This window comes from Macrosteles quadrilineatus, unplaced genomic scaffold (genome assembly GCF_028750875.1).
Source record: "Macrosteles quadrilineatus isolate MER2022 unplaced genomic scaffold, UCM_ALF_1.0 Scaffold_3__2_contigs__length_128488019, whole genome shotgun sequence".
NCBI lineage: Eukaryota > Metazoa > Arthropoda > Insecta > Hemiptera > Cicadellidae > Macrosteles > Macrosteles quadrilineatus.
Window position 1 is genome coordinate 82322850 of NW_026542596.1, and position 12402 is coordinate 82335251.

Genomic DNA, 12402 nt, shown 5'->3' on the forward strand with positions numbered 1-12402 from the left:
GAGTAATACAAGGATTACAATAGGTTTCTTCAGTTCTACATCCGCTTACATATTTCCAAAAAAGACAGTACCAAAATAATAGGGGTTGACTTAATTGATGTAAGTCATTGAAGTACCTAGACTCTGTACCTGACTAATATTTTTATTTTAACACTCCTCTAAAATTACCATATGATAAATATTTTTTTCTAATCTCAATCACCTATAGTACCTTTCTTAGGATAAAGTATTTTTCTTCCACCCTCAGTTCTTTATAATCAATGTGTGATATAACTCTTTGCTTTACAGTTGTAACTCCCCAGAGAGCCATGTATCCCATCAAATCTCCAGTCAGAGATGGGGAACAAGAGGTGCCTAAAAAACCAAAAAGTAAAAATGCAAGTCCCAACCAACCATCAGGGAAACATACACCAACACAGGTACTTGAATATGACCACTTTATTTTTTAAACATAATTCTTGTAAAAGAAGGTATTTTTGTGGAGTTGTGTATACATTTAACCTCCGCAGGAGTTTAAGATACAGAAAAAGATAATTTTTAAATGAAGTTTACCTACCTATTAAAAAAAACCCTCTGTGAAGATATTGTGCATATTCTACAAGTATGAGTTCAACTGAAATTAATATGCGTAGCGTCTGTGTTCAAATAGGACCATTTTAATAAATGGGCCTAGGCCCACCGCGCAAGATTTTTAGGTTATTTAGGGGCACAAAATAAAGAATTCTCCCACAAGGTAGGTAGAGAGGGGCGCAATCATCTCTTGGGCCAAAGCGTACACATGCAAATCACAGGCCTGCAATTAATCTAAGCTAATATGTTTCTCACGTGAACCATCTGAACTCATAAGGTGTTCAATTAGTTAATTACTCTACTTAACTAACCTTTTAATAGCTGTTCCTACCAGTTAATAACCTTTATAATTTTAATTTAATTCAAAACCGTAACTTAGGTAAATACTGAGTCAACAGTTTTGTTCTATTATTCTAACATTTAACTTAATGTTAGTCATTGGCATTTTTTGTGTGTGTTTTTTTCACTTATTTGTTCAGTTTTATTTTAAATTTTTTTCCAATTTTGCACAATACAAATGCAAAAACTGTACATTTTTTTACTGACACCGTTTGTAATAGTTCAGTTTATCTTACAAGGATTTCAAAACAAGTGTTTTCTGTCACTAGGTGGTGGTTAGTAACGGGATGGGAGGTGAGTCATCGGAAGACTCGAGTGGGGAGTGTGCCTGTGGCCGTCAACGGAGATCTAGGGAGAGTCCTAGAAGGAAGTCCGGGGGAAGAAGTCCCACATCACACAACCGGTAACTGTCCAAACACTTGTGTAACACTAAGTTGATACACATTTGTGCTGTTTACTTCCCGATGCTTAACTCAGCCAATGAAGTTAGGCCATTGTAATCCTGGAAATATCCGTGATAAAGACTTGAACATCTCATTATAAAATATAAAACACCTTGGCATAAATAAACAAAATTAACAGGCTACTCAGTTTGTCCATGCACTGGGAATCGTACAAGGATTAAACTACAGAGCGAATTTATGGGATAACAGAATGATGCCAGATTGGCAGGAAATTTATCATTAGAATTTATATTTATATTTAGAATTAGATTATTTCGTGGTCCTGTTACCGTAATACTTTTTGTTAATTTTTTTTCAATTAGATACCTGATCTTCGGTGGATTTTTTTAAATTAAATAATTTTATTTAAATATTTATAAAAAAATTTACTGTTTGTGGGAGTGTTTTTAGTACAGTGAGTTAATCTGAAATTAATTATTAAGCATAACAAGGTGTATACTTGGGAAAAATGCATACAAAAACTATTTAAGCACTCGGAGCAGTCATTTATGAATCCCTTGATCAGTAATTAATTAAGGACCATTCAAAATTGGTGACAAATGACTAACTGTACAACGTCACAGTGCAAGACGGAGAAGCAACAGTGGTGATGAGAACAATCGACGGCGGAGCTCCATAGCTGCCAAGTCACCCAGTCCTGTAGGGGTGGAAGAGGGAGCTACACTGAAGGCTGGGTCTCGTCTCTTCCCTGGCCATGAGGCTGTGCGCAGTCCCGGCGGCAGTCCTAGCAGACGGGGCAAGTCCAAGGTAAGTCTTGGGGTCTAACTGCAGGTTAAGTTGGGCTTTGACATTAGACACAAATATTCTATTCAATAAAGCTATACATGAGTCTCGTGAGAATTTAGCAGCTCGTAAATTATTAATGTGTTAAATACTTAATTTCGTATTTGAATAAATACAGGCTTGCGCAAAAATGATGGTCGGTTTGAAAATTAATATAACACAAATGATCTTACACATAAATTTTACTGACTTGTTTCTGGACACTTTCAATTGCCCCATTACAAAAAATAACCTTGTAATTTACAAAGTTGCTAGTGGGCTATGACAATCAAACAATACAAATTTATAAATACAATTTTAAAAAACCATAAAAAGAACGTAGCAGACTTTGAAGCACCAATGCTCTTATGGTCTCTATGTTTTGTGGAGTAACTGCCGTTCGTAAACGTCCAGTAGATTTACCACTTATGAGCTATGACAAACCCTTTTGTCCGAAATGCAGTCACCCAACGTGATATTGATCTGCGATCACGAACCAGTCCAGTGCAGTAATAAAAGATTCACTGTTTCTGTAAATCTGTTCCACAGCAAAAACGTGGTGCTCAACCATCCACTGCGCCATCTCACGGCAAATTGGATACTATGGTTGACTTACAGGCGGCTGGCAGTGGACCCACCCCTTCCCCCACAACTAGTATTATGCAGTTCAAATCTAACCATCCTTTTCGTGCCACCCTGCATAAATTAAACGTTGCACATGTTTAATGGTATCACCACTGACAGCTGAGATATAACTAAGACAGGTTTTAACCAAAGATTCATACATAAACAAACTAAAATTATCGTCGATTGGTTGACACAATATTTATACTGACTAAGCCCAGCTAACTCTTGGACGATGATTTATTAGAAACTCAATTGTCAGTGACAGCTGGCCTAGCTAACGTCAATCAAAGAGCTACAGACTTCTCCCAGGATTAAACATGACACCTCCTTAATAATAGTGAAGCTTAATAACCACACAGCTACTTGTTTTGGTGTGTTGGATTGCCAAACTCATAACTCACCTATTCACCTTCAAAAGTTAAAGTGTTGGGGTCCATTTATTGCCACATAAAGTCATCTTAATTATCCGGTTAATTTGTGGCTACATAGGTCTTATCGTTTTGTCTTGTGTTAATTGGTCTTTTTGTGGTTATTCTATATCCATTCAGTATTTTATTTGATGACATTACAGAATTTTCAGTTACATGTGTTTTGTAGGGAATCTCAAGTCCAGAGTCAGCAAGACTGAAAGCACTGAGTGCAGAGAGTCTGCGCTCTGTCAGTCCTGGGTCAGACTCAGTGTTCTACAGTGAACACAGCAGTGCTACAGTTACAATCACAGAACAACCTGCTTGTCACCACTGTGGTCGCAATGTACACACGTCTCCACCAGTAAGTATCTGACACAATACAGTGACAATCAAAAAACAACCTGCTTGTCACCACTGTGGTCGCAATGTACGCTTCTCCACCAGTAACTATCTGACACAATATAGCGACAATCAAGTAACAATCTGCTTGTCACCACTGTGGTCGCAATGTACGCTTCTCCACCAGTAACTATCTGACACAATATAGCAACAATCAAGTAACAATCTGCTTGTCACCACTGTGGTCGCAATGTACGCTTCTCCACCAGTAACTATCTGACACAATATAGCGACAATCAAGTAACAATCTGCTTGTCACCACTGTGGTCGCAATGTACGCTTCTCCACCAGTAACTATCTGACACAATATGGCGACAATCCCATAACAATCTGCTTGTTACCACTGTGGTCGCAACGTTCATGCTTCTCCACCTTTAAGTATCAGACACCTTTTAATACAGCGACAACACCCAGTGAATATAGATTGGCAATCATCTGTTGACTACATTGTATATGCTGCTCAATGAATATAGATATTTTAAATTGAAATGTTGATGTGACTGCCACTTGCATGTTTCTTCTAAAAGTAAATTATCTGTAACAGGTAGTCTTGGCTTATACTAAAGGCAGCTCCAGACATGCGCCATTCGCCAAGCACCGAGCAGCAAGTCGCCGAATTGCGAGTAGTTTGGATAGTTTGGCAATTTGGCAAGCAGCAAACATTCATGTTCGTGTTTTTCGGTTTATTGTCAGTATTTTCGGACTCATCAAAGTAAACAAATATTTGCTATTTCGGAAACAAAGGAAAAACGGGCAATTACTTGGAAAACAACACATGCATGTAGACGTCTACTTGTTAATCGGCAAATAGCAAGACAACTAGATCGCCGAACGTCAAATACTTTGTGCTTGGCGACTGGCGCATGTCTGGAGCCGCCTTTAGGCTTTAGCGTTTGACAGTTATGGCAAGACAACTATTCTCCTATTGGTATTTTTTTACAATTATATAATTATGCAAAAACATGTATGTAATGAAAATGGTAGCTAATTCTAATTATTATAATTATGGCTAAATAACTTATTTTTGCCATCACTGAAATTTTACTTCAGAGAATTATAATAATGTTATACACTATATTACCTATTATAATAAGTTGTAATTACATAATTTGATTAATTAACCTGTAAGATCTGAATCTACATGAGGGCCTAGGTCTTTTCTTAGCACATACAATTCTCTATCAAACACTTCAAGTTTATCAAACTATTCAAATATCAATTCAATCCTAAGTCACGATGACCACAAACATAGCTTGTGTGGTAGTCAGCAGGTGCGGTGAGTGGGGAAAGCAACGGGACGGATCGCAGTGGGGGGATGAGAGAGCCCATTGTACAGCCCCCGGCGGGGTTTGCAGACTCTCCCCGCCCTGTACGAGCCACCACCCCTGCCCCCCGCCTGTACAAGAAGGCAGACAAGAGGTTCCGCTCGGAGGAGAGGAGACACGCGGCTCGGGTACACGCAGAGGCTGTGAGAGCCAAGTCTGAGGAGCGAGGGCGGGAGGAGAAGAAAGAGAAAGTCAGGTTTGTCAACTTAAATTCTACTAGAATAAATCCCATATTATATTTATTTTTTTTTAATTGCTTGATTCTGACAAAGAAGCAGCATTTTTAGATACAGTCATATTTTTTGTTATCAAAGTTTGTGTTTATCATTTTGACATATTGTATATTCCACTACAATATACATCCTCCTTATCAGCGTTTAGACAGTTGAAAGTAAAAAAGTTTAAGTATCAAAATACTAATTTATTATTGATTTGGCAGAGTAATGCATTGCATCTAAAATAGTAACAAATTTTTGTCTAAAGCTGCAAAACAAGAAGGAAATCATTTAGGCAATGGACAAAATTAAACTTTAATTCAACCTAGACAATGATTGATTGTTGCAACGCATCAAACACTTTGGCCAGTATTTTTGCCAGTTAAGCAATATGATCACTAAGATTTGGCAGACTACTGTAGAAGCTTTCTTTCCAGTTCCTTTTGGGTTAATATTTAATTTCAACTTTGGTTAGTTTTTTTAGTGTGGTTTGTTGTGGTTTGGTTGTGAAATTTATTTTTGTCCAGTGTCAACAATGAACCCACATATTATGACCAAAAGAGGTTTAAGCAAGTAACAACTAAAGCTGATAAAGAAAACAATGACCGAGTGTTTTGAGCGTTGAAATTCATAGGCAATTTTAGGTTATGAAAATGATATTTTACAAAAAGCCGATTAAGGATTACCCAAATAGGCTACAATTTAAGCTATTTATGATTATCACCATAAATTAAGACTAAGTTTGGATTATGAGTTATTTAGAATTTGTGCTTTACAGTTGTACCATTACTACTTTATGGTCCCGTAATGCAGTTTTACAATGTGTGTCTGTGTGTAGGCCTCTGACTCGATCTACAGATGCCAGTATGGAGAAGCTGCGTTGTAGTCCCAGCAGTCTGTGTTCAGATGATGATGACTGCGGAGTCTACACGGATGCCTACTACGCAGCCACATGGGTGTACATTGGAGACAGTGAGGAACTGCAGGTGTGGCAGCGGCCGAACAGTCTAGGTACAAAACTAAATGCTCAATTTTTTTCTCCCCACAGTTTGTACTAGTTTTTGTTTTCATCCAGGATTTTTTTCTTGTTTTGACTACTATACTCTGTGTGGTTTTTCTTTTGTGAGTTTCCATCTATTTTCTTACCTGAGGATAGGGGTCAGATTCTACATCCTCAAACTTTGTGATGTGGAATAATTCTAATGGAAAACATCGCAATTATTATATAAATAACATAATCCAACAACATAATAATAATGATTATTGTTTCATCAAAATTTAACAATAAGGATTTTTATACAGACTTAAAACAAATAAAAAAATTTGTCATACAATCCAATTATGATGGTCTAAATCTATCCCTCAAAAAATTTACTAAAATAAACTAAATAATTTCTCTATCAGTCAGTAGGTGGTGTTTGATGAATAAGTTTCTCCAGTAGGTGATATAGCTATTGACCTTAGCACCGATAGCGTAATTTGTGTACAGATTTCTTTCTGACAATGGAACAAAACTTAACTTAACTCATCACTTTTTTTATAAATCTAAATTTTAAATTGCACTTCTTTCTATACATGAAAACATTTAATTTATTTACCACGTATTTTAATCAAAGCTCTGGTGAGACAAAATAAATTTATATGCTTTAGTTTTTAAATATTCAATAATTTTAACTGTGTTCTACAAAATGTTTACTCACATGTATTGTTTTTACTATAAATATGTGTAATATATTTTATAAAGGTTTTATCCAAACATAATTTTAAACATTTTTTAGGGTTGGATCCTACGTTTCATTAAAGTTTTATTCTCCTAGCACTCCCATGTTTACTCATTTTGAATTTTACTTAACCACAGAATCTCTTCTAAATTGATAAGCTTTTTAAAATATGTTGTACACAATCCTATTTTTTGTTGTATTGAATCTGAAAGCTAATACAGTTTACAAAAGCAGTTTTTATGAGTTTGTTCTTCTTGAAACACAAAAATGAATTGATTATGATTTAAAGTACAATAAAACCTCACTAATTCGACAATCTGTGGACCCAGAGATTGTCGAGTTTGGGGGTTGTTATATATCCCAAAAATCTATCTTTTATTTTAATATTAATCATATGACTGGAATAATTTCACATTGTAAATAATTCAATGTTTATCTTTCATTATTAAGAAATAAACATGTATCAAGAGTTGTGTTCATATATTTTGTATTAATTTGTATTTAATAATTTGGCGACGAGGAAGAAAATGACTGAAATACAAGACCTTATATCTACTTTGAACAATTTTATGACATTAATGACACAACATACAAGTCAACAGACAGAACAGCCTAGATCAAAACATAGTACCAAGGACCTACTACAGTGCAATGCCTTGATGTTTGATGCTTATGATGAAAGTAAGGAAACGTTTGAAAGCTACACTCAGCATTTAGAAATATGTTTTAAAATAAAAGGATTGACAGACAAGGATTCAGAGACAGAACAATTGAAAGGTTTATTTTTAATCAATTGCTTAGGTGCTAAGCACTACAATCTGATCTGTAGTCTAACATCTCCAGACAAACCAGACTCAAAAACATATCAAGAGTTACTGATATTACTAAATGAGCACCTAAGCCCAAAGAAGAACATACTTACAGAACAGCACAAATTCTTATCTTGTTTACAAGATGGAAATGAATCAATCACAAATTATGTTACAGACCTCAAACAACTGGCTTGTTCAGCAGATTTCAAATCTGGGTGTAATGAAGGAAAATGTACAAAATCAGTTATAAATCTTATGCTCAGGGCTCAATTCATCAGAGGTTTATATGACTCAGACATCAGAGAAAAACTCTTACAACTGGGTGAAATATCATTTGAAAAAGCCTTAGAAATCGCCTTAGCTATAGAGGCATCAAAACTTGACAATCAGATTTTATATACTAATAATAATCAGAATGACATTCACAAAATAAGTAAAACAACAAAGAACAAAATTGGACCTAAAAACAACAATTTATCAACCAAAAACTATTTCTCTAATGAATCCTCAAGCAAAAAGAAAGACAACGAAAACAAAAGGCTACAAAGACTGGGATTTTCAGATGTCTGTTTGCACTGTGGAAGGAATAACCATGAAACACAAAATTGCCGATTGATAGATGAGCTAAATTGCAGGTATTGTCATAAAGATGGACACATAGAAAAGGTTTGTATAGCGAAACGAATACAGGAATTACAGTATTCAAAGAAAAATGTAAAAAGAATTGATGAAATTGATTCTGAATATGAATACGACGTCCAACGGATCATAAATGTATTAAAGAATGACGAAGGAGATGACAGAATGATGATAAACGTATCTCTAAACGGTAAACAGCAACGTTTCGAGTGTGATTCTGGAAGTCGTGTTAGCATAATAAACAATGATGACTTCAAGAAACTAGACTTACATGTTCCAGTTTGCAAAACAAGTGCTCTTTTTCGATCTTATACTGGACAAATATTCAAACCAATCGGGGTCTGTACCCTAAGCATATCTTACGAAGGGAGATCTTGCAGAGAAGATCTATACATTGTAAATCTACCTAAAAACGCTATTCTTGGAAGGGATTGGATTCGAAAATTGAAAATTAACTTACACAATATTAATCTTGTTAGTATGAAGAAACCAGAGGTTGATACCAACACTGTTGTCAAATCTATCAAGCAAAGATTCTCAAGCGTTTTTGAACAATGTATTGGTAAAACACCCAACTTCACATGCTCTTTAAAACTAAAGGATAATTCAAGACCTATGTACTTAAAACCCAGACCAGTACCTCATGCCCTTCGAGAAGCTGTTGAAAATGAACTAGATAAACTCGAAAAGGAAGACATAATAGAGAAAGTGGACCAATCTGAGTGGGGAACACCAATTGTTGTGATTCCAAAAGCAAATGGATCGGTCCGTATTTGCGCGGATTACAAGGTAACTGTGAACCAACAACTACATGACAGTCGTTACCCAATACCAAGAATAGAGGATATCCTTAACAAAATGAGGAATGGAAACTATTTTTGCACGTTAGACATTTACAAGGCTTATTTACATCTTTCAGTGGACTCTGAAAGTTCTAAAATCCAGACAATTACCACACATAAGGGTACATATATAGCCAAAAGACTGTTTTTCGGAATTAAGACAGCTCCAAATGAATTTCATAAATTTATTGACCAAGTCGTACAAAATCTTGAAGGAACAGTGGCTTATTTTGATGATATTGTTGTACAAGGCTGCACTTTTGAAGAATGCAAATCCAGACTCATAAAGGTCTTAGAAAAAATTGGAACAACACAATCTACATGTAAATGTTGAAAAATGCAAGTTCTTTGAGAGAAAGGTGCAGTATCTGGGTCATATCATCAGCAAAGATGGTATCCAGAAATCACCAGAAAAGGTGAGGGCAATCCAGGGATGCTCCCCGCCCCATCAAATATCACAGGAGTGCGTCAATTCCTTGGACTAGTACAGTACTATTCAAAGTTCATCAAAGATGCATCTACAGTGCTAAATCCCTTACATCAGCTTCTAAGGAAAGACAAACGTTTTCATTGGTCCCAGGAATGTGAAAAAGCTTTTACTCGTGTTAAAGAAGAGATAGCAAGTGACACAGTTCTTACTCCATACAACCCAGACTTACCCGTTGATACTTGCCACAGATGCTAGCCTGTTGGCTTATCAGCTGTACTCTCTCATAAAATGCCAAATAATGAAGAGAGGGCCCATTGTGTTTGCCAGCAGATCCCTCACTGCTGCAGATTGCAACTATAGCCAATTGGACAGAGAAGCAACTGCTGTATATTGGGGGTGTAAAAAAATGTTTGATTATATACACGGAAGGAAGTTTACTCTTGCCATTGACAACAAACCACTAATGACCATATTTCATCCAGACAAGAAACTACCACTGTTGACTTCATCCAGGATGCTTAGATACGCTAATTTTCTTTCAGGATTTGATTATGACATTGTACACAAAAAAATCAAGCGACCACTGTAATGCAGATTACCTCTCAAGACATCCCTTGCCAATAAAAGAAGAGAATATCAATGTGGTTGACGAAGATTACACTGTTCGAAGAGAGACAATACACTGCATAACAACCGATACTATCATGGCTAAAGATATAGAAAAAGAAACATCACTTGACGATGAACTCTCTCGTTTAAAGGAAAAGCTCCTAAACGGAGAAGTCGCTGACCCAGAAATATCACTTCAAGACGGAATTATTTTTAGAGAAATCGAGTTGTCATTCCAAAAAAGCTACAACCTAAAATCCTCCAAGAATTAAATTCAACACACGTAGGAATAGTGCGGATGAAAAGTCTGGCAAGAAACTACTGTTACTGGAAAAACATTGATACAGATATTGAGAGTATGGTGGCAAGTTGTAAGGCATGTTGTGAGAATAAGAAAAACCCAGAGAAGCCCCTACCCATGTTTGGGAAATACCAAAACGCAATTGGCAGCGAGTTCACATGGATTACGCAGGACCTTTTCTAAATCACAACTTCTTGATTGTTGTAGATGCCAGGTCAAAGTGGCCAGAAATATATCCAATAAAAGTGCGCCAACAACTGCCAGTACTATTCATCACCTGAGAGAAATATTTAGTCACCATGGCCTACCAGAAATATTGGTCAGTGACAATGCTACAATTTTCAAATCAGCAGAGTTTCAAGCATTCTGCAAACGCCAAGGAATAAGACAACGATTCATTGCACCAGGAAACCCTCTACTAATGGTCAGGCGGAAAGATTTTGCCAAACACTCAAGACAAAACTGAGGTGCATGCAGTTTGAACAGGGCACTTTACATGAAAAACTATGTGCACTATTATTTCGGTACCGAGCTACACCACTGAGTACGGTGCATCCCCAGCACAATTAATGTTTGGCAGGAACTTGAGAACCAAGCTAGATCTCTTAAGGCCTAGTGAAGATGACAAAAATGAGGCCCAACAACCAATATTTAACAAACATTTCAATATTGGGGAGAGAGTACAATCAAGAAATTACGTAGGATCCATTCTGTGGAAATTTGGAACTGTCGTGGAAAGGCTGGGGCGACTTCACTACCTCGTAGAACTTGATGATGGGTATGTGATAAAACGTCACTTCAATCAGCTTCGAGCTTGTGAAGTGCCAAAAGATCCTAATCATTACAAAAGCCCTCTACCTAACTCATTGAAGCAAACAAGGCAAGAAGGTTCAAACAACCAATGCAACCCAATAGCCAAAGTACCACCTACGCAAACTCATCGAACTTTAATATTTCAAAATACCAATCAAAATTGTTCAAGACAACCTCCATTCATGGGACATAAAAGGTACGGCATGTTAAGAAAATCAAAAAGCAATTCAGAAAGGTCACATGATACAGAAAATGTCTCAAGTAGCACCCCAAGCTGGGAAGGGAACTACGGACACTGAAACATCGAGTCCTACAGCAAACTCAATGCCTGATAGTGAGACAAAAAGCCTTTAACTAACAATGAAAGCGTCAAATACAAGCAATCCTACAAGCAGCCAACAAGATGCCGAAGAGCCGAGTACAATCATACAACAAGACGCGAAGGGTCCAATGCAAACTCACAACCAGATGTCCCTAACATTCGCGTTCAACGAGAATCAGAAAACCGATTAAAAGGATGAACTTATAAATGAACGATCTTCTTAAATAAGTAGGGAGGAATTGTTATATATCCCAAAAATCTATCTTTTATTTTAATATTAATCATATGACTGGAATAATTTCACATTGTAAATAATTCAATGTTTATCTTTCATTATTAAGAAATAAACATGTATCAAGAGTTGTGTTCATATATTTTGTATAATTTGTATTTAATAGGGGTTGTCGGGTTATCTAGAACATTGGAATGTTTAATGGGTTTTAATAAATTATAACTATAACATAACACACTAGTTTTTACATATATTGGCCTATTTATTACTTAGGCCTACATGAGTATTTTTAAATATTGAGTAAAACAATTTTCAGAGGAATGCCAAATAATCAACAATTGAATAAAACTTAAAAAGTCAAACACAATAGTAAGACAAAGCCAACTAGACAAGCTGTAAACTGTAGAGTCACAAGGACTTTAGAGTTACAGGGTGTGGAGTTTGTGAGGCTTTACTGTATTGAACTCGCAAAAGACATTTTTTAACAATTAAACAATAACAATATTAATATTCCAAAAATTGCAGAAGATGAGGAATCGTCGCGTAGAGACTCCGTAGATTCTACGGATC

General features: G+C 36.2%; 1 protein-coding gene across 1 annotated transcript in view; it reads left to right on the forward strand.

The window, feature by feature from the left end:
- LOC128989329 (uncharacterized) overlaps nucleotides 1-12402 on the forward strand; it is a 510234-nt gene that overhangs the window by 497123 nt on the left and 709 nt on the right. The window contains exons 23-29 of the mRNA XM_054411209.1: nucleotides 289-419; nucleotides 1179-1312; nucleotides 1937-2120; nucleotides 3360-3533; nucleotides 4836-5092; nucleotides 5950-6122; nucleotides 12358-12386. Coding sequence (XP_054267184.1) covers nucleotides 289-419; nucleotides 1179-1312; nucleotides 1937-2120; nucleotides 3360-3533; nucleotides 4836-5092; nucleotides 5950-6122; nucleotides 12358-12386 — 1082 coding nt within the window. The remainder of the gene's footprint in view (nucleotides 1-288; nucleotides 420-1178; nucleotides 1313-1936; nucleotides 2121-3359; nucleotides 3534-4835; nucleotides 5093-5949; nucleotides 6123-12357; nucleotides 12387-12402) is intronic.